This window comes from Salmo salar, chromosome 23 (assembly GCF_965601325.2).
Source record: "Salmo salar chromosome 23, fSalSal1, whole genome shotgun sequence".
In the NCBI taxonomy this organism is placed as follows: domain Eukaryota; kingdom Metazoa; phylum Chordata; class Actinopteri; order Salmoniformes; family Salmonidae; genus Salmo; species Salmo salar.
This window is the reverse complement of record NC_138313.1, coordinates 7,312,437-7,336,145: the sequence shown is the minus strand read 5'-3', so window position 1 is coordinate 7,336,145 and position 23,709 is coordinate 7,312,437. Positions and strand designations below refer to the sequence as shown.

Here is a 23,709-nt window from a genome sequence, read left to right as displayed (position 1 = left end):
TATTTTAAGGCACTTAACCTTTCCTGTCTTGGCAAACCAAAGCAGACATGGGTTATTTAGATCTGCATGTGAAAAGAAAATGGTAATATCCAAGCGAGTAAAATGATGACAATAAGGCAGAAAGACTGTTTTGTTTTTTATGTTTGAATTATGATCTCCAATTTCAAAAGGCCCTGCTCGTCTCCTGAGGCAGGCTGAGTGTTTTAATGATGAAGCTGGGGAAAGATATAAAAGAGCCACGGTGGAACAATAGCACTGACTATTCCCTTTATTTATTTATTCGCGTTTATTCCCGTTCCAGCTAAGCCTTTACATTTTTACACAAATGCAAATAGTATGCAAATGTCACTATGTTAATGCCTTGGCTTACACGCTCTCTCTCTCATCAATCTAGCATTATTCAGCTGATATTATACCTACATCTTAAACTCAGGAAATAGAACTGAGCTGGACTTGAAAACTGCTCGGTGTTGAGTCAACACAATGAGCACATACTATGGACGTGTTTGACAAGCGTCTGGCGCTTTCAATTTTAATAATTCAATGAGTGGAAAGGTTTTGGTTTTCAAGGTCATTCACCTAGTAGTCTATAAGGGATGCTCTCAACTTTTACTTTACTACAACCTAACTTAAATGGCAACCTGGTCTCAGAGCATTTTGTATTATTCTTTACGTTAATCCGAGACGCTCCATTTAGTGTGATATGTTATGTTTTGTATGGAATGCAATAATTAGCAAAATGTACAATATGTTACAAATTTTCAAACGTATAATATGTTACGAATTTGTAAAATGTATGATTTGTTACGAATTCTAGCTAGGTAGCTAGATGGCTAATGTTAGCTAGGTGGCTAATGTTATCTAGGTTAGAGGTTAAGTTTGAGTTAGGTTAAAGGGTAAGGGTTAGCTAACATGCTAAGTAGTTGCAAAGTAGCAAAAAGAGTAGTAAATAGTTGAAAACGTGCTAATTAGCTCAAATGCTAAAGCTGTCCGTGAAGAAACTCGCAACCTTTGGGTTGCTAGACGTTTGCATTATACGCCCACTAACTACCCTACTTTCATTTTTGCCTTAAATAACCGTCTATCTTATACAACCATACCAAACATAACATACTAATTTGGGTGTTCCGGATGTACATTTACTATGTTACGTCTAGTCTATGAGACCAGGCTGTACATGGTGACGGGTGCTGTGGCTTAGATGTTCTGATGGGTGCCAGAGAAAGAAAAACCAATGAGAAATATCCTACAAATCAGTGTGTGTGTGAGTGTTATCCTCATCCTGTCCAGGTGCTCCTCTCTCAGGGGACACTTAAAGCCATTAGAGTAGGCCTTTCTCTGGCCACCTGGGACTCTGATAGGTTACCAGGTGATTTTCAGGAATTATAGGTAACGTATTATGTATTTTTCATGAAAACACACACACACCAAGTGCACACTCTAGGCTCCAAACACACGTTAGCCCGGATGTAAACACCATCTGGCTATGCAGGGATGTTTCCCTGCAGAGTGCAGACCAGACCAGGGACCAGATAGCAGTGCCTCCATCTCCCCTCATCAGAGCGCTGTACTGTATGAGAGAGTATTCAATTAAATGAGTGCCTGACCAAACAAGACAGACCCACCAGGGAAGACAGTGACAGAAGACATGATTTCCACATCCCATAAAGAACTGTGTTAACATGTGTCATACAAGGCACAACATGCCTGTTACACCAGCCAATACGGCAGGGAGCCCAATTCATACATGTGAAGATATCAACAAACCATATTGCACAATGGTGACTATCGCTCGAGGTTGACAGTTACTGATATAATGGGCCATTCAGGCATTAGGTGACATTGATCTCATCATAGCCCTTAGCTAAAGTACAGGAGAATAGAGGGGTTAATGTGTTTCACCAATAGGCCTATGTACTGTAACTGAACAACTAATGTAATTAAAATCAATACCAGATTCAAACCTCTCAGCACAAGACAGGCAGACCTGAGGCATGCCACACAGCTGTTAGGAAAAGGATAAATAAAAATGGTTGTTACTGGAAGCAGTCTAATACTGGAGGACTTAGTCTCAGAGAACCTTACTTGTAGCTAGCTACTGTAGCTAGCTACTGTATTTATGCTACTGTTTTTAAGGCAGAAACCAGAGGGGTGGTTGGGGTGGCAGGTAGCCTAGCGGTTAAAAGCATTGGGCCAGTAACAGAAAGGACACTGGTTCAAATCCCCGATTCAACCATGTGAAAAATCTGTTGGTGTCCCCTTGAGCAAGGCACTTAACCCTAATTGCTCCTGTAAGTCGCTCAGGATAAGGGCATCTGCTAAATTACTAAAATGTAAGTAGAGGAAAACTTTAATAAATTGGCCTCTGAAAAATATAATAAAGTATGATTATTTGCTCAGCTAAAACAGCTCCGCAGGTAATATTTTCCATTTCAGAACGCTTCCACAATTTCCTGTTGGCTGCATTACGCAATAGCTGTGGATACTTTCAAAAAGTCGAAAAAGTTTTGTTTGTGGGCCTTTCTTGATGTCATTCACACAAACCACAACGTACCAGTTTTACTAATCTGTTAAGACACCTTCTCACTGAAACGTGACAACACAATTGATTCATACTGACACTGTTTACAATCAAATTGACCCTGTAATGTTTTAGTGAACCAACTTTTTAAAGGCCATGCTGTGAGCGTATAGAATTAATGCAATGAATGTGAGTGTCTCTCAACCAGCTATAATATATACAGCTTTGTCCCACTGTATCTTACAAGCATTGCCCAAAGACATTTGATAATACTGCCATCTATTGGTGGGTTGAACAGCTGAAGACTGTATTTTATGGATCACATGAATAAACCTGCAGTGCCATGCACCGCCAGTAGGTATAGCCCTAGAGCAGCAATAGCTTGTTACAAACTTATACAGTCAATGGAGGCAACACACACACATCACAACACGACTATCAACATTCCTATCATATTATGTAGGTCAGATGAGCTGTGAGTCATGATACATTTCCTCACACACACTCGTACACATGCATGAATGCCACATGTGAACACAGAGTTAGGGTGGCAGGTAGCCTAGCGGTCACTAGTTCAAATCCCCGAGCCGGCAAGGTGGAACGATATGCTAGTTTATCCTAAACGACAACTGCATCCAGGGCGCTGTTGATTGAGAGGGGTTGGGTTAAATGAGGAAGGCATGTCGGTTGAATGCATTCAGTTGTGCAACTGACTAAGTATCCCCTTTTTTCCACACTCACTCTCCGGTTCTCCTGCTATAGGTCTCAGTTTGCAGACTGTATGGGCAGACAGACTGTGTGTTTAGCGCTCAGAGCAGACAGCTGTCCTGACTAGTGAATATTGAGACAGCCTGACTCAGTCTCTCTCTGCCTACCTGCTGCAGCTCTCTGTATAAAAGGGCAATACTGCACAGCGCTGTGAGATAGATAGATAGATAGATAGATAGATAAAAGAGTAATATAGGCCTAAAGATTAATTTTGTCTTTGGCTAATTGGGGAATATTGGATTTATTGGGACAGTACATACAGTTGAAGTCGGAGGTTTACATACACTTAGGTTGGAGTCATTAAAACTAATTTTTCAACCACTCCACAAATTTCTTGTTAACGGTTAGGACATGACAAGTAATTTTTCCAAAAATTGTTTACAGACAGATTATTTCACTGATAATTCACTGTATCACAATTCCAGTGGGTCAGAAGTTTACATCCTGTGGTGTTCTGCATTAGCATCGAAAAGCCCCCATGATATGCAACTTTTCCGTTAAGTTAGGAACAAATATACACAGGCAGTTAGGAAAGCTAAGGCTAGCTATTTCAAGCAGAAATTAGCATCCTGTAGCACAAACTCAAAAAAGTTCTGGGACACTGTAAAGTCCATGGAGAATAAGGTCTTCGAAAGCCAAGTTAACAAACAGATACCGACCATTTTAAATACCACCGTACCTTCTCCGCTATGCAATCTGGTTTCAGAGCTGGTCAAGGGTGCACCTCGGCCACGCTTAAGGTCCTAAACAATATCATAACCGCCATCGATAAGAGACATTACTGTGCAGCTGTATTCATCAACCTGGCTAAGACTTTCGACTCTGTCAATCACAACATTCTTATTGACAGACTCAACAGCCTTGGTTTCTCAAATGATTGCCTCGCCTGGTTCACCAACTACTTCTCTGATAGAGTTCAGTGTGTCAAATCGGAGGGCCTGTTGTCCGGACCTCTGGCAGTCTCTATGGGGGTGTCACAGGGTTCAATTCTCGGGCCGACTCTCTTCTCTGTATACATCAATGATGTCGCTCTTGCTGCTGGTGATTCTATGATTCACCTCTACACAGACGACACCATTCTGTATACCTCTGGCCCTTCTTTGGACACTGTATTAACTAACCTCCAGACGAGCTTCAATGCCATACAACTCTCCTTCCGTGGCCTCCAACTGCTCTTAAATGCAAGTAAAACTAAATGCATGCTCTTCAACCGATCGCTGCCTGCACCTGCCCGACCGTCCAGCATCACTACTCTGGACGGTTCTGACTTAGAATATGTGGACAACTACAAATACCTAGGTGTCTGGTTAAACTGTAAACTCTCCTTCCAGACTCACATTAAACATCTCCAATCCGAAATTAAATCTAGAACCGGCTTCCGATTTCGCAACAAAGCATCCTTCACTCATGCTGCCAAACATTTCCTCGTAAAACTGACCATCTTAACGATCCTCGACTTCGGCGATGTCAGTTACAAAATAACCTCCAACACTCTACTCAACAAATTGGATGCAGTCTATCACAGTGCCATCCGTTTTGTCACCAAAGCCCCATATACTACCCACCACTGCGACCTGTATGCTCTTGTTGGCTGGCCCTTGATTCATACTCGTCGCCAAACCCACTGGCTCCAGGTCATCTACAAGTCTCTGCTAGGTAAAGTCCCGCCTTATCTCAGCTCACTGGTCACAATAGCAGCACCCACCCGTAGCACGCGCTCCAGCAGGTATTTCTCACTGGTCACCACCAAAGCCAATTCTTCCTTTGGCCGCCTCTCCTTCCAGTTCTCTGCTGCCAATGACTGGAACAAACTGCAAAAATCATTAAAGCTGGAGACTCATACCTCACTAGCTTTAAGCACCAGCTGTCGGAGCAGCTCACAGATCACTGCACCTGTACATAGCTCATCTATAAATAGCCCATCCAATCTTTGTCATCCCCATACTGTATTTATTAATGTATTTATCTTGCTCCTTTGCACCCCAGTATCTCTACTTGCACATTCATCTTCTGCACATTCTACCATTCCAGGGTTTAATTGCTATATTGTAATTACTTCGCCACCATGGCTATTTATTGCCTTACCTCTCTTATCCTACCTCATTTGCACATGCTGTATATAGATTTTTCTACTGTATTATTGATTGTAGGTTTGTTTATTCCATGTGTAACTATGTGTTGTATGTGTCGAACTGCTTTGCTTTATCTTTGTCAGGTTGCAGTTGCAAATGAGAACTTGTTCTCAACTAGCCTAGCTGGACAAACAAATGTGAAGAAAAAAAAATAATACACTAAGTTGACTGTGCCTTTAAACAACTTGGAAAATTCCAGAAAATGATGTCATGGCTTTAGAAGCTTCTGATAGGCTAATTGACATCATTTGAGTCAATTGGAGGATGCATTTCAAGGCATACCTTCCAACTCAGTGCCTCTTTGCTTGGGAAAATCAAAATAAATCAGCCAAGACCTCCACAAGTCTGGTTCATCCTTGGGAGCAATTTCCAAACGCCTTAAGGTATCGCGTTCTTCTGTACAAACAATAGTATGCAAGTAAACAACATGGGACCACGCAGCTGTCATACCGCTTAGGAAGGAGACGTGTTCTGTCTCCTAGAGATGAATGTACTTTGGTGCAAAAAGTGCAAATCAATCCCAAAACAACAGGAAAGGACCTAGTGAAGATGCTGGAGGAAACAAGTACAAAAGTATCTATATCCACAGTAAAACGAGTCTTATATCGACATAACTTGAAAATTTGCTCTGAAAGGAAGAAGCCACTGCTCCATAACCACCATAAAAAAAAGCCAGATTACGGTTTGCAACTGCACATGGGGACAAAGATCGTACTTTTTGGAGAAATGTCCTCGTCTGATGAAACAAAAATAAAACTGTTTGGCCATAATGACCATTGTTATGTTTGGAGGAAAAAGGGGGACGCTTGCAAGCCGAAGAACACCATCCCAACCGTGAGGCACGGGGGTGGCAGCATCATGTTGTGGGGGTGCTTTACTGCAGGAGGGACTGGTGCACTTCACAAAATAGATGGCATCATGAGGATGTAAAATTATGTGGATATATTGAGGCAACATCTCAAGACATCAGTCAGGAAGTTAAAGCTTGGTCACAAATGCATCTCCCAAGTGTACAATGACCCCAAGCATACTTCCAAAGTTGTGGCAAAATGGCTTAAACAACAAAGTCAAGGTATTGGAGTGGCCATCACAAAGCCCTGACGACCTCAATCCTATAGAAAATGTGTGGGCAGAACTGAAAAAGCGAGCGCGAGCAAGGAGGCCTACAAACCTGACTCAGTTACAACAGCTCTGTCAGGAGGAATGGGCCAAAATTCACCCAATTTATTGTGGGAAGCTTGTGGAAGGCTACCCAAAACGTTTGACCCAAGTTAAACAATTTAAAGGCAATGCTACCAAATACTAATTGAGTGTATGTAAACTTCTGACCCACTGGGAATGTGATGAAAGAAATAAAAGCTGGAATAAATAATTCTCTCTCCTATTACTCTGATATTTCACATTCTTAAAATAAAGTGGTGATCCTAACTGACCTAAGACAGAGAATCTTTACTAGGATTAAATGTCAGGAATTGTGAAAAACTGAGTATAAATGCATTTGGCTTAGGTGTATGTAAACGTCCGACTTCAACTGTAAATGAGGATCAACGGGATGGTGTTTCTATGAATGAATAAGGAATTCAGTCATTGTCATGTCTGTCTGTCATTCTGTGCGTGTATTTGTAGTGTACTCACCAGTCCTGCAGTGAGTGATGGTGCAGACTGGCCCAGGGACTGGTTCCTCATGCGGACCAGGTTGTTGGGGGGTTCTACAGGAAGATGCCAGGCTAGCTGACTCACCCGACCGTGCATACTGCTGGACAGGGGAAGAAGCTGCTGCTTACCTGGTGGGGGGACGGGGGGGGGGGGACGGACCAGTCAACCAGGGTAAACTACGGAACAACAGCTCATCTAGATCTAAAAGCAGAATGATAGATGCGAAAGCACTCCAGAAGTGCCATGTATGGACTCATCAAATTGTATTTGTCACATGCGCCGAATACAACATGTGTAACACCTTACAGTGAAATGCTTACTTACAAGCCCTTAACCAACAATGAAGCTAAAAAAATCTGAATAACAAATAAAAGGAACAAGTAATTAAAGAGCAGCAGTAAAATAACAATATCGAGACTATATACATGGGGTACCGGTACAGAGTCAATGTGCGGGGGCACCGGTTAGTCAAGGTCATTGAGGTAATACGTACATTTGGGTAGAGTTATTAAAGTGACTATGCATAGATAATAACAGAGTGGCAGTGGAGTAAAACTGGGAGTGGGGGGGGGCAATGCAAATAGTCTGGGTAGCCATTTGATTAGATGTTCAAGAGGCTTATGGCTTGGGGGTAGAAGCTGTTAAGAAGCCTCTTGGACCTCGACTTGGTGCCTGCCACCCTAGTCTATGACTAGGGTGGCTGGAGTCTTTGACAATTTTAAGGGCCTTCCTCTGACACTGCCTGGTATAGAGGTCTTGGATGGCAGGAAGCTTGGTCCCAGTGATGTACTGGGCCGTACCCACTACCCTCTGTAGTGCCTTGCGGTCGGAGACTGAGCAGTTGCCATACCAGGCAGTGATGCAACCAGTAAGGATGCTCTCGATGGTACAGCTGTAGAACTTTAAGGATCTGAAGACCCATGTCAAATCTTTTCAGTCTCCTGTGGGGGAATAGGTTTTGTCGTGCCCTCTTCACGACTGTCTTGGTGTGCTTCGACCATGTTAGTTTGTTGGTGATGTGGACACCAAAGAACTTGAAGCTCACAACCTGCTCCATTACAGCCCCGTCGATGAGAATGGGGGTGTGCTCGGTCCTCCTTTTCCTGTAGTCCCCAATCATCTCCTTTGTCTTGATCACGTTGAGGGAGAGGTTGTTGTCCTGGCACCAACACCAACCAGGTCTCTGACTTCCTCCCTATAGGCTGTCTCGTCGTTGTCGGTGATCAGGCCTACCACTGTTGTGTCATCAGCAAACTTAATGATGATATTGGAGTTGTGCCTGGCCATGCAGTCACGAGTGAACAGGGAGTACAGGAGGGGACTGAGCACGCCCCCCCTGAGGGGCCCGTGTTGAGGATCAGCGTGGCAGATGTGTTGTTACCTACTCTTACCACCTGGGGGTAAGACAAAAGGTGTTCCTTTTGTCAATGAATAGCATTCTCACATAGGTGTTCCTTTTGTCCAGGTGGGAAAGGGCAGTGTGGAGTGCAATAGAGATTGCATCATCTGTGGATCTGTTAGGGCGGTATGCAAATTGTAGTGGGTCTAGGGTTTCTGGGATTGTGTGTGTGTTTCTCTTACCGGTCATAGCCATACTGCTACGGCGTGTGCGGCCATCATCCTGGCTGAGCTGTCGGTGCAGTTTGGTCTTGTTGGCGGCGGGGGACAAGTCAGGGTTACTCAACTTTCTGAACAACAGGGGCGGGGGCGCAGCAAACTCCTACAGAGAGCGTGACAGAGAGGAGGGAGGGAGAGGGGGAAGCGAGGGAGAGAGAGGGGAGGCAAGGGACAGAGAGGGGGAGGAAAGTTAAAAAAGAGAGGAGTTGGAGGAGAAGAAACAAAAGACTGGCCTATTAAAAAAACGAATCTCCAATCCCAACAAGTCAAGTAGCCTGTCCGTCCCAGTCCACTCAGCTATGGAACATGTGTTGCATGGCTGTAGCCAACAGTGAAGTCACACCTCAGCAAAGCCAACCAAGCCCCAGTCAGTCAGTATATCGGTATCAAAGTCAAAATGCTGGTATCGTGACAACACGAACACAGACAGGCACACACACCTGCTCTTCGCATTTTGGGAGACTGTGCTCTGCCTCTGTGCAGATGGACTGAGCAGAGTGCACACATACACACCAGTTGCATTACCATTCACCATAAATCAATCACTGAGGTGTTGTTGGATGATGTTTGTTAGGCTTTGCCCTTAGCAACTGGGCCAGGGACAGTTTAATGGTTGAGAGCTGCTGGGAAAGGACAGGATGAGCTGATTTTAATTCAGTAGTAAAGCGACGACAGTTACTGAAGTGAGATATTGATTTTGTCTGTTGAGACAAATTCCAACTGAAATCACCAGAGACAGACACATGAAGGATGTGATGTACAGCCAGTACGATGAGCCTATTTGTTTTTGTTTCGAAGGCCTCTGAAACAGCCGTCACCATGGAAACCTGGCTTGGCCGAGGGGTCATTCCACCTCAAAAAGCACAAGAAAGTGTATTTTGACACCCACCATCTCAGATTGTTCTGAAATCGTTGAATCAGATAAGATAGCCACTCATGCAACATTATTTTGTTGAAAGACAATTTGAACTCTGAGAAATAAAGCTAATTGATTGCACCCAATTTGGCCATTTCAATTTATAGAATTCATAAATTATACTGAATATAATGCAACATTTAAAGTGTTGGTCCCATGTTTCATGAGCTGAAGTAAAATATTCCAGAAATATTCCATAAGCACAAAAAGCTTATTTCTCTCAAATGTTGTGCACAAATTGGTTTACATCCATGTTAACGAGTGTTTCTCATTTGCCAAGATAATCCATGCATATTAAAAAGCCTAGTCCTATGTAGCACAGTTGGTAGAGCAACGCACTTGCAGCACCAGGGTTGTGGGTTTGATTCCCATGGGGGACTAGTATGAAAATGTATGCACTCACTACAGTAAGTTGCTCTGGATAAGACCGTCTGCTAAATGATGTAAGTATAAACAACAGCCATAAGCTACCAACACAATTGCATTTTATCGAGGGCAATCGAATGCACAGAGAAACAGTGACAAGATTGTGCCATTCATTCACCGCCATCACCTCATGTTTCAGCATGATAATGGACGGCCCCATGTCGCAAGGATCTGTACACAATTCCTGGAAGATGAAAATGTCGCAATGCTTCCATGGCCTGCATACTCACCAGCAATGTTCTAACTGAGCAAATTCTAATTCTTGTGAGAGGAAACTTGATCGTTGTGAGAATTTTGTGCAACTTCCGGTGTGCATTTATAGTGAACACTGAGGATGTACCCTTACAGTTTTAGACAGTAGCTAACAGGCTATTTGAGCATAATGTAGGCCTACCAACAAAACCAATGGAGCGGTTTCCATAAGTTTCACATAGAAATAGCTTTTGATTTCTATGATATATCCTACAGTAGCCTATATGTGGTGTTCAATGCAGGCCTACATTGCACAAGACTTTAAAAAAACGTTTTTACATGATGAAGGGCTTGACATTTATTCATGATGTGTTACTTGGTCTGTAACACCATGGGCCAAATAGGTAACTGTAAATTACAATATTTTGTGTTGTATGATGCAGGAAACCACTTTACAAAATAAAAGTAATTATTATTACCATACTGACAATTAGACAATGTAGGCTACCCCTCTGACTATTGGCTTATTTGCATATTCAAGCCTGTCTCAAAACACAACACCGCCCCTTTAATTAAGACATACAGTGCATTCGGGCAGTATTCAGACCCATTCCTCTTTTCCACATTTTGTTAAGTAACAGCCTTATTCTAAAATGGATTAAATAAAAACATTTCCTCATTAATCTACACCCAATAACCCATAATGACAAAGTGAACACATGTTATTCAAAAATGTTGCAAATGTATTCTAAGTATAAAACAAATACCTGATTTACATAAGTATTTAAACCCATTGCTATGAGACTCGAAATTGAGCTCAGGTGCATTCTGATTCCACTGATCATCCTTGAGATGTTTCTACAACTTGATTGGGGTCCACCTATGGTAAATTCAATTGCACCTTTGGCAGCGATTACAGCCTTGAGTCTTCTTGGATATGACGCTACAACCTTGGTAGCGTCATACCCAAGGCTGTAGTCGCTGCCAAAGTTCCTTCAACAAAGTACTGAGTAAAGGGTCTGAATACTTATGTAAATGTGATATTTCCGTTTCTTAAAATAAAATAAAAACTGTTTTTGCTTTATCATTATGGGGTATTGTGTGTAGATTGATGAGGGGGAAAAAACAATTTAATCAATTTTAGAATTAGGCTGTAACGTAACAAAATGTGGAAAAAGTCAAAGGGTTTGAATACTTTCCGAATTAAGTTTGGTAAAATCGGGTGTAAGGTACTATATTATGTGAATCCTATAAATGAAAAGGCCCAATTTGGGTGCAATCAATTAGCTCATTTCAACAACATATTGTAGCAGGAATGCTCATCTTAACTGCAGAAACCATTTCAGAACAATCTGAGATTGTGGGTGTCATGGCTTGCTGAAATGACATGGAATGACTTCCTCTCTCAAGCCACCAGATCAACCCCTGGCGTCGTGAGGAGTGTTCCAGAAACATCTGGAAGTCCTGTTGTGTGTCAGACACAGCGCGCCCCTCAAACCTCCCAGCCGCACACATCAGAGGGCTGGAATGAACGCATCCACTACTCCCAACCAGCCAGCCGGCAGCACAAACAGAAAACAAACCCTCACTCCCAAATACCCTGAAAAATACACAGATGCAAAAGCACACACAGACAACCTGCATTCAGTAGTTCAAGCTTTGTATATCTATTCAACAATCAAAACTTGTGGCAGAATCAAAGTAGGTCTCCCTGTCTCTGTTTAGTAAAACCACATTCCTCTATACCGTGATCAATGCTGGTCTGCGCATTCCATAGGTGTGTAGGCTACCCCAGGGCAAGGCAGGCTGCCCTCCAGCTCACTAGTGAGCAGCACATATGCGTCTGCAGCATGTGACACTGACAGGTACAGCCTTAGGAATAGGAGATGGGGGGAGAGCTTAACGTACAGTCGTGGCCAAAAGTTTTGAGAATGACACAAATATAAATGTTCACAAAGTTTGCTGCTTCAGTGTGTTTAGATATTTTTGTCAGATGTTACTATGGAATACTGAAGTATAATTACAAGCATTTCATAAGTGTCAAAGGCTTTTATTGACAATTACATGAAGTTGATGCAAAGAGTCAAGATTTGTAGTGTTGACTCTTTTTTTTTTCAAGACCTCTGCAATCCGCCCTGGCATGCTGTCAATTAACTTCTGGGCCACATCCTAACTGATGGCAGCCCATTCTTGCATAATCAATGCTTGGAGTTTGTCAGAATTTGTGTTTTTTTTTTTTGTCCACCCGCCTCTTGAGGATTGACCACAAGTTCTCAATGGAATTAAAGTCTGGGGAGTTTCCTGGCCATGGACCTAAAATATCGATGTTTTGTTCCCCGAGCCACTTAGTTAGCACTTTTGCCTTATGGCAAGAGGCTCCATCATGCTGGAAAAGGCATTGTTCGTCAGCAAACTGTTCCTGGATGGTTGGGAGAAGTTGCTCTCGGAGGATGTGTTGGTACGATTCTTTATTCATGGCTGTGTTCTTAGGCAAAATTGTGAGTGAGCCCACTCCCTTGGCTGAGAAGCAACACCACACATGAATGGTCTCAGGATGCTTTACTGTTGGCATGACACAGAACTGATGGTAACTCTCACCTTGTCTTCTCCAGACAAGCTTTTTTCCGGATGCCCCAAACAATCGGAAAGGGGATTCATCAGAGAAAATGACTTTACCCCAGTCCTCAGCAGTTCAATCCATGTACCTTTTGCAAAATATCAGTCTGTTCCTGATGTTTTTCCTGGAGAGAAATGGCTTCTTTGCTGCCCTTCTTGACACCAGGCCATCCTCCAAAAGTCTTCGCCTCACTGTGCGATGCACTCACACCTGCCTGCTGCCATTCCTGAGCAAGCTCTGTACTGGTGGTGCCCCGATCCCGCAGCTGAATCAACTTTAGGAGACGGTCCTGGCGCTTGCTGGACTTTCTTGGGCGCCCTGAAGCCTTCTTCACAACAATTGAACCGCTCTCCTTGAAATTCTTGATGATCTAAAAAAATTGTTGATTTAGGTGCAATCTTAATGGCAGCAATATCCTTGCCTGTGAAGCCCTTTTTGTGCAAAGCAATCACGACGGCACGTGTTTCCTTGCAGGTAACCATGATTGACAGAGGAAGAACACTGATTCCAAGCACCACCCTCCTTTTGAAGCTTCCGGTCTGTTATTCGAACTCAATCAGCATGACAGAGTGATCTCCAGCCTTGTCCTCGTCAACACTCATACCTGTATTAACGAGAGAATCACTGACATGATGTCAGCTGGTCCTTTTGTGGCAGGGCTGAAATGCAGTGGAAATGTTTTTGGGGGATTCAGTTCATTTGCATGGCAAAGAGGGACTTTGCAATTAATTGCAATTCATCTGATCACTCTTCATAAGATGCTGGAGTATATCCAAATTGCCATCATACAAACTGAGGCAGCAGACTTTGTGAAAATTAATATTTGTGTCATTCTCAAAACTTTTGGCCACGACTGTACAGTATGTTTCAATGCCTCCACCACTGCATTTCACTCCTTTACACCTAGGTGGCAGAGTTACACATACATTCAGTCAGGCTTGAGAGGTAGGGAAAAATACAGCTGTTAAATGCACACATACCATCAGATTTTAAGGGCATTAGAGGGAAACTTTGAAATTTGTGGAAATGTGAAATTAATGTAGGAGAATATAACACATTAGATCTGGCAAAAGATAATACATACAAAAAAACGTGCAAAAAAATTTGAACCCAGTTCCTACATTTGAATATAAAAATGTATCAAACAAAACTATGCTACATTTTATCTCTGGGACTCTCAGAATGACAAATCAGAGCAAGATTACTGAATGTAAGTACATTATTTACCTTCAGAGGTGAATGTATCAAACGCGTTGCAGTGATAAAAGTTTTGTTGTGCACTCTACTCAAACAATAGCATGGCATTTTTTCACTGTAATAGCTACTGTAAATTGGACAGTGTAGTTAGATTAACACAAATTTAAGCTTTCTGCCCATGTAAGACATGTCTATGTCCTGGGAAATGTTCTTGTTACTTACAACGTCATGCTAATCACATTAGCTCAACCGTCCCGGTGGAGGGACACCAATCCCGTAGAGGTTTTAACAGGCAATCACTAACACGGAACCGGCTGCGCACGTGCACCATCGTGCGCTATCGTTCATAAATGTATTTTGTCCCGCTACACCAAACGCGATCACGACACGCAGGTTAAAATATCAAAACAAACTCTGAACCAATTACATTAATTTGGGGACAGGTCGAAAAGCATTAAACATGTATGGCAATTTAGCTAGTTAGCTGGCACTTGCTAGCTAATTTGTCCTATTTAGCTATCTTGCTGTTGCTAGCTAATTTGTCCTGGGATAAACATTGAGTTGTTATTTTACCTGAAATGCACAAGGTCCTCTACTCCCGACAATTAATCCACACATAAAACGGTCAACCGAATCATTTCTAGTCATCTCTCCTCCTTCCAGGCTTTTTCATCTTTGAACTTATATGGTGATTGGCATCTACACTTTCATAGTATTACCACGACAACCGGCAAAACAGTTAGTCTTTCAATCACCCACGTGGGTATAACCAATGAGGAGATGGCACGTGGATACCTGCTTCTATAAACCAATGAGGAGATGGGAGAGGCAGGACTTGCAGCGCGATCTGCGTCAGAAATAGGAATGACTTCTATTTTAGCCCTTGGCAACGCAGACGCACGTTGGTACGCGCGAGCAGTGTGGGTACAATAATTGAATAACATAGATTTCTAAATTTATTTTGCAACGCGAGCGCACACAACGCGAGCGGTGTAGTCAGGGTATAAGCCTTGGCTCCAGCTCTCCATCTTTCTCTCCTAAATGAAAGCTCCTTATGCTTGGCTTACATTACTCCTCTGTTGCATGACTCCCTCTCTCCCTCTATTTCTCTGGTTCAAATGTTTTCCATAGTGAGCGGTCTCATAACTGTCACCTGGCACAGTGTCTCATTCCTGCCCTCTCCACTAAGGTTGTTTCTCCACTGAGTTTCCTCCATACTAGCGTACTACATACTTAAACTGCATACAAATTTTGCCGTTTGATCTAGTGGAATTCACTCGTCTTTTCCGTCTCATGGGTTTGACAACAGCTGATATCAGACAAATTGACATGCTGTACCAAAATGAACAACACAGTCAACACAATCGCGCATTAGACGACGCAGTCGGGGTACTTCTTTCTACATTTCACATACTAGTTACCCTGACTGACACCCCACCGTCTCAATGGGCCATGGACAACAACATGAGACTATATATAATAATAATAATAATAATAATAATAATAATAATAATAATAAATGCCATTTAGCAGACACTTTTATCCAAAGCGATTTACAGTAATGTCTGCATACATTTTTTAAGTATGGTTGATCCCGGGAATCAAATCTACTATCACGGCATTGCAAGTGTCATATCAACTGAGCAGAGCTAACAGAGGACCACAAAGCTTGCTGTGAGACTATGATGTGAGCCTGGAGCGTGATCAGGAAGATTGCGTGTTCTCACTCAGGCCTTAGAATGTCCTTAGTATGTCATGAAGAATGGGTCTGCATGTTCAGGCAGGGCTTGGGGCTGAGTAGACACACATCTGCACTGGACACTGGCTGATTGACCTCTGCAGCCTTAGAGTGTTTTCTCTCATGTTCCAGTGGTCTCTCTGTATGATATTCTGTGTACAGTGTGGTATGTACAGTATGGTACAGTTTTTACCAAAGCAACTGAGTCCAACCCTAACCAAGGCAGAATATTTTTTCCCTTCATATTTGCGTATGTTGTAGCTTAGACCCTACTTTACATCATCTGAGGGTTTTGTGTTGTGCCTGCCATCGGTTGAAACATGCTCTTGAATACAGGTTGGGCGTCATTTCAATCATAGAAATTTTTGAATGGACCCATCACTTCAGACCATTGAAACTTAGCTGGTACACTACTATCACAAAGATGGCTGCCGATTCATCCACCGTCAAATGTCAACTTAAATGGTCATGTCTATTCTATTATCTACATTTCTATGATTTCAATACATTTTCTATGGAGGATTGACAGTATAATGTAAAACAACAGATATTCACATTCAAGTCAACATTCTCTGATGTGTGGACCTCGAATCATCTTTGTGGTACCATTTGAAAGTCTACATTTTAGACAATTTATCAGCTAAAACATGACACCGACCCTGTCTTCAAGAGCATATGTCTCAACCAATGGCAGGCACAACTCAAAAACCTCAGATGATTTAAAATAGGGCCTAAGCTACAACATATGTGAATATTACACGTTTTGGACCTGAATGCTTAAAGGTAAAAAAAAAAAAAGTTGAATTAACTTGTTTTTTCAAGAAAGTTTTAACCCTGTTTGTAAGATTTTAAAATATATCAATCTCAACCATTTATATTTTCCAGTAATGAAGACATGGATGACTCATGGCATGGTGGGGTATGCAAAATAGTTCAACTTTGAGAACCTTTATCTCTTGAATGTTTTGGCATTCAGGTCCAAAAATGTACATTCTGAGCATTTCTACAATGGGCAAATATGTATGGAAGGTTTTGTTCAAATCAAAAAGGGTGCTGTCAAATAGTGATTGAATTCAGATGTCAAAAAGTGATTGAATTCAGATGGATTTACCCAGAGGAAAGGGTGTGTGAGTTCTGCTAAGTGCAACTCCAGCAATGTAAAGCCCCACTGGCTGGGATGTGATGGATCACAGTTACCACACAGGCTGCAGCCACAGCCACAGCCACACAAACACACAGCCAGCCAATCCCTGAAAACACACACACAAACCCACTGCAAAGACAGAATATTTCAAATTAACAGACCACAAACCAGGACGGATTGCCAGGACGTGTACTCAAAGCATGAGCTGACCAGCTGGCAAGTGTCTCCACTGACATTTTTAACCTCTCCCAGACCCAATCTGTAATACCTACATGTTTCAAGCAGACCACCATAGTCCCTGTACCCAAGAGCACCAAGGTAACCTGTCTAAATGACTATCGCCCCATAGCACTCACATCTGTAGCCATGAAATGCTTTGAAAGGCTGGTCACGACTCACATCAAAACAATCATCCTAGACATCCTGGACCAACTCCAAGTCGCATACCGCCCCAATAGATCCACAGATAACGCAATCTCTATTGCACTCCACACTGCCGTCTCCCACCTGGACAAGAGGAACACCAATATGACAAATCTGTTAATTGACTACAGCTCAGCGTTCAACACCATAGTCCCCTCCAAGCCCATAACTAATCAAAGGACCCTGGGACTTTATAATATAGATACTTTTGTATATATAGTATATTTCTGCCTATTGTATGTGGACACCTCTTCAAATTAGTGGATTCGGCTATTTCAGCCACACCCATTGCTGACAGGTGTATAAAAATCGAGCACACAGCCATGCAAGCTCACAGAACACGCGACCGCAGAGTGCTGAAGCACGTAGCACATAAAAATCGTCTGTTCTCGGTTGCAACACAATTTCCAAACTGCCTCTGGAAGCAACGTCAGCACAATAACTGTTTGTCGGGAGCGTCATGAAATGGGTTTCCATGACCCGAGAAGCTGCACACAAGCCTAAGATCAACATGCGCAGTGATGAATCACGGTTCACCATCTGGAAATCTGATGGAAGAATCTGAGTTTGGCGGATTCCAGGAGAATGTTACCTTCCCCAATGCATAATTGGTCGCTCTTGCTGCTGGTGAGTCTCTGATCCACCTCTACACAGACGACACCATTCTGTATACTTCTGGCCCTTCTTTGGACACTGTTAACAACCCTCCAGACGAGCTTCAATGCCATACAACTCCCCATCCGTGGCCTCCAACTGCTCTTAAATACAAGTAAAACTAAACGCATGCTCTTCAACCGATCGCTGCCTGCACCTGCCCGCCCGTCCAGCATCACTACTCTGGACGGTTCTGACTTAGAATATGTGGACAACTACAAATACCTAGGTGTCTGGTTAGACTCTAAACTCTCCTTCCAGACTCACATCAAACATCTCCAATCCAAAGTTAAATCTAGAATTGGCTTCCTATTTCGCAACAAAGGATCCTTCACTCATGCTGCCAAACATTTCCTCGTAAAATTGACCATCCTACCGATCCTCGACTTCTGCGATGTCATTTACAAAATAGCCTCCAATACCCTACTCAATAAATTGGATGCAGTCTATCACAGTGCCATCTGTTTTGTCACCAAAGCCCCATATACTACCCACCACTGCGACCTATACGCTCTCGTTGGCTGGCCCTCGCTTCATACTCGTCGCCAAACCCACTGGCTCCCGGTCATCTACAAGACCCTGCTAGGTAAAGTCCCCCCTTATCTCAGCTCACTGGTCACCATAGCAGCACCCACCAGCAGGTATATCTCACTGGTCACCCCCAAAGCCAATTCCTTCTTCGGCCGCCTCTCCTTCCAGTTCCCTGCTGCCAATGACTGGAACGAACTACAAAAATCTCTGAAACTGGAAACACTTATCTCCCTCACTAGCTTTAAGCACCATCTGTCAGAGCAGCTCACAGATCACTGCACCTGTACATAGCCCATCTATAATTTAGCCCAAACAACTACCGCTTCCCCTACTGTATTTATTTATTTTATTTTGCTCCTTTGCACCCCATTATCTCTATTTCTACTTTGCACTTTCTTCTACCATCTACCATTCCAGTGTTTTACTTGCTATATAGCATGTACTTCGCCACCATGGCCTTTTTTTGCCTTTACCTCCCTTATCTCACCTCATTTGCTCACATTGTCTATAGACTTATTTTTCTACTGTATGTTTGTTTTACTCCATGTGTAACTCTGTGTTGTTGTATGTGTCAAACTGCTTTGCTTTATCTTGGCCAGGTCGCAATTGTAAATGAGAACTTGTTCTCAACTTGCCTACCTGGTTAAATAAAGGTGAAATAATTATTTTTTCTTTTTAAAGGCCAACTGTAAAATGGTCTGGGGCTGTTTGTCGTGGTCCGGGCTAGGCCCCTTAGTTCCAGTGAAGGGAAATATTAACGCTGTAGCATTCAATGACATTCTAGACAATTTGGGGAAGGCCCTTTCCTGTTTCAGCATGACAATGACCCCGTGCATAAAAGAGAGGTCCATACAGAATTGGTTTGTCGAGATCGGAGTGGAAGAACTTGACTGGGCTGCACAGAGCTCTGACCTCAACTCCAATGAACACCTTTGGGATGAATTGGAACACCGACCATGAGCCAAGCCTAATCGCCCAACAATCAGTGCCCGACCTCACTACTGCTTTTGTGGCTGAATGGAAGCAAGTCCCCGCAGCAATGTTCCAACATCTTCCTAGAAGAGTGGAGGCTGTTATAGCAGCAAAGGGTGGACAAACTCCATATTAATGGCCATGATTTTAGAATGAGATGTTCACCGAGCAGGTGTCCACATACACTATATGACCAAAAGTATCTACTTCAATTACCTCGTACCCCTGCACATCAACTCGGTACTTGTACCCCGTGTATATAGCCAAGTTTTTGTTACTCATTGTGCATTTATGAGTACTTTTCTATTATTTCTCTATTTTCTCTCTCTGCATTGTTGGGAAGGGCCCGTAAGTAAGCATTTCACTGTTAGTCTACACCTGTTGTTTACGAAGCATGTGACGAATAACATTTGATTCGATGTACACAGTATGACTATGTTCTACTGTAAACAACACACACTTGTTATCTCTGGTGTTAACATTGACTTCTGGGCCTCCCGAGTGACGCAGTGGTCTAAGGCACTGCATCGCAGTGCTAGCTGTGCCACTAGAGATCCTGGTTCGTGTCCAGGCTCTGTCACAGCTGGCCGAGACCGGGAGACCCACGGGGCGCGCACAATTGGCCCAGCGTTGTCCGGGTTAGGGGAGGGTTTGGCCGGCAGGGATGTTCTTGTCCCTTCGCGCACTAGTGACTCCTGTGGCGGGCCGGGTGCAATGCACACTGACATGTTCACCAGGTATACGGTATATCCTCCGACACATTGGTGGGGCTGGCTTCCGGGTTAAGGGGGCATTGTGTCAAGAAGCAGTGCGGCTTGGCTGTGTTGTGTTTCGGAGGACGCACGGCTCTCGACCCTTGCCTCTTCCGAATCCGTACGGGAGTTGAAGCGATGGGACAAGACTAACTACCAATTGGAGACCACGAAATTGGGGAGAAAAAGGGGTAAAACTTTTTTTTTTTATAAATAAACATTGACTTCTTTGATGATGCATGTATTCAATGCACAGTAGCAAATCAATGTGCATCTCCATATGAAAGCACCTAGCTTAACCCTTAGCCCTGTTAATCCACTAATGAGTTGAGGGTGAGACTGCCGGACAACATCGAAGCATTGCAGTACATGTCAGTTTTCAATGTGGAGGAAACTCTAAAGCACAATAAGAGCCCTGGAGAAATAGAAAAAATAGCCAAGCTCCTTGGCTACTCCCCTGCAGAGATAGACAAGATTGTCCAGCAATGGCATGCCATCCATCTTAGTAAATGGAATGAAGTTCAGGGATGCAGCTGATATCAACCTGTTTCAAGAACTTGCCATGGCTGCTGTGTCTGTGTTGTCCTTGCCACACTCGAATGCTGAAGTCAAGAGAGTATTCAGCCAGATGAGTGTGGTAAAAAGCAAACTTAGAAATCGGATGTCCTTGCAGACCCTGAACTCCATCCTGTACATAATTGGCCATGTGCATGTAATTGTGATGGACGCTGTAGGAGAGAGGAATAACGTTGTGGGAGAGACAAAGTGAGTAAAAAACATCCTAAATATGTTTAGAACTACAAATGAACTTTATTCTGTCGATTCTTGTTGTTTTTTTTATGTCACAATTCCAACCCTCCTTTATCTGGGCTTGGGACCGGCAAAAGTGTCCCAAAAGAGACACTCTGGCGGAGTTACTTATTTTTTAATTTATTTAATTTTTTTATTTTGTTTTTTAGTTTAGTTTTCTTAATTTGGTTTGGTTTTTAACCTTATGGTCCACTTAGGAGCCTACAACAAGTCACAGTAAAACATGAACATTTTTAACCATAACATAAAAAAAAAAAAATTGTATACAATCTACATTAACAATCTAAATGGACCAAAAGAGACAATGGCAGTTTTTTCTAATGGCAATGTGAGAAAATTATGGTAACTAGTCTGGCCCTAATTCAGGTTAATTTTTTTATTTTATTTTGACCCCCCTCCACACACACACAGGCTGTGCTGGCTCACAGAAAGAGTGGGTCATCGTCATTTTGGTCAAGGCTCTCTATGGCAGGTTCAGCAACTGAGGGAGCTGACTTAAATGAGTAAGCAGCTGATGTGCCAAAAAGCTGCAAAACATTATCATGTAGCTGGTGCTCATAGCAAGGCTCACCAGACAGCTTCAGTCCATATCAAATGCAAATTAGGTGATGATGTCACTTAGCGACATTTAGGACAGCCAATAGCTACTTTCCTTACTGAGGAGTTGGTAGTGTAGTGGAGTCCAGTGTTGCCAATGTCAACTGAAGCCATGTCTCATGTGCCCTCATCCACAGGCATATTGAATGTTTCTACTCCAAGCACTTCTCTCATTACTGTATATGGAGTTGATCACATAAACCAACAAACACAATCACATTATTAACCAACGTGATTTTGATCCTTGTGTAACGGTATTGTTTCCGTCCCTCTCCTTGCCCCGAACCCTCTGCACACAGACAACAGTCACCCTCGAAGCACCGTTATCTATCGCTCCACAAAAGCCGCAGAACAACTTCAAGGTCTCAGAGCAAGTGACGTCGCCGATTGAAACGTTACTAGCACGCACCCCGCTAACCATTCCACACCGGTTACACTCACCCCCCTTTGACCTCCTCCTTTTCCGCAGCAACCAGTGATCCGCAACAATGTAACAGTTTTGCTTCATCCCTCTCCTCGCCCCTACCTGGGCTCGAACCAGGGACCCTCTGCACACATCGACAAACGTCTCCCACAAAGCATCGTTACATATCGCTCCACAAAAGCCGCGGCCCTTGCAGAGCAAGGGAAGCAACTACTTCAAGGTCTCAGAGCGAGTGACGTCACCGATTGAAATGCTACTAGTGCGCACCACTAACTAGCCAGCCATTTCACACCGGTTACACTTGCTTAGACTAGCCCAACTCTTAGCTCTTATCTGTGTTGTGTTATTGTTTTGTGTCTTCCTAGTCAAATCCTGTCCTCAGTGGAAGAGTTGAGCTCTTCTCCAACACCATCCATCCATGATGAGCCTGTCCTGCACTGAAGCTTCTGAACACCTCAACTCATGCCTCAACCTCCTTCAATCACTGCTGAGATCACCTCCCAACACTAAGTAGCCCTCTCATTCCTCATAATATTTTACTATAAATGTTTACATTATATATATTTTTTAATTGTTAAAATCATTTGTCTTTGACGAGTTTTGAAACACGCTTTGTCGCCTCCATGCAGTCCGCGCCTATACCTTGGGTCTCCCATCGTCCTCAATTTATCAAGTCACTAGCCTCCACTGGGATGAGGCTCAGCTTGCGCATTGCAGGTCTGGAGGTGGCTGGTTGGCTGGCCAGGCCCTGGTGCTGTCTTTCGGCACCACTACTCCTCTGCCGCCCATGGGTAGCTAGCTGTCAGCAGCACAGACAGAGCAGGCTCACTGACACGCAGCACAGATCGGCCGAGACAGGCTTGATCAATAGAGGCGCACACACACACACACACACACACACAGGCAGTGTTCAGCCTCACAAACACACAATGAGAAAGTGGTGTTGTATCCTGGATAGGAGATGACACACAGGAGACAGTTCCCAGAGCAAAGCTACAGCTTCCTGTTCTGTACAAAAAAGAATAATCCAAACACACACGGCAAAACAATGCCCTCATGCGTCAGTCATTCAGTCCCTCTGGGGGCTGCCAATCCCAATGTCAAGCCACCTGAGTCCCTGGGATAGGTGGGTACTGTGTAGTGCAGGGGTTTCCAACCTTTTCTAGCATGAGTTACTTTAAAGAAAATGTAACATGTCGCAAGCGACACATTTTTCTAGATTTCAAATAGGCACATTCTTCTCCCCTTACTGTACAAGAGAAAGTAGTGCACTGTCAATATACCTGTTAAATAATGTCTATAATAAACTGGGTGGTTTGAGCCCTCAATGCTGATTGGCTAACAGCCGTGGTATATCAAACCACGTGTATGAAAAAACATTTATTTTACTTCTCTAATTACGTTGGTAACCAGTTTAAAATAGCAATAAGGCACCTTGGGGGTTAGTGATAAATGGCCAATATACCACGGCTAAGGGCGGTCTCCAAGCACTCCGCGTTGCGTCGTGCTTAAGAACAGCACTTAGCCGTGGTATATAGGCCATATACCACGCCTCCTCTGGCCTTATTGCTTAAATAAACAACTCTAAGGGTGCTGCAAACATGTTGAGTCACTATTTAAAA

General features: G+C 43.3%; 1 protein-coding gene across 2 annotated transcripts in view; it reads right to left on the bottom strand.

Annotated features, from left to right (window-relative positions):
* Positions 1–23,709, bottom strand: part of LOC106583985 (microtubule-associated serine/threonine-protein kinase 2) — a 103,010-nt gene that overhangs the window by 57,725 nt on the left and 21,576 nt on the right. For both annotated transcript variants that reach the window (XM_045706499.2, XM_045706498.2), the window contains exons 2-3: positions 8,659–8,797; positions 7,057–7,205 (exon numbers count right to left, since the gene is read on the bottom strand). In XM_045706499.2, coding sequence (XP_045562455.1) covers positions 7,057–7,205; positions 8,659–8,797 — 288 coding nt within the window. The remainder of the gene's footprint in view (positions 1–7,056; positions 7,206–8,658; positions 8,798–23,709) is intronic.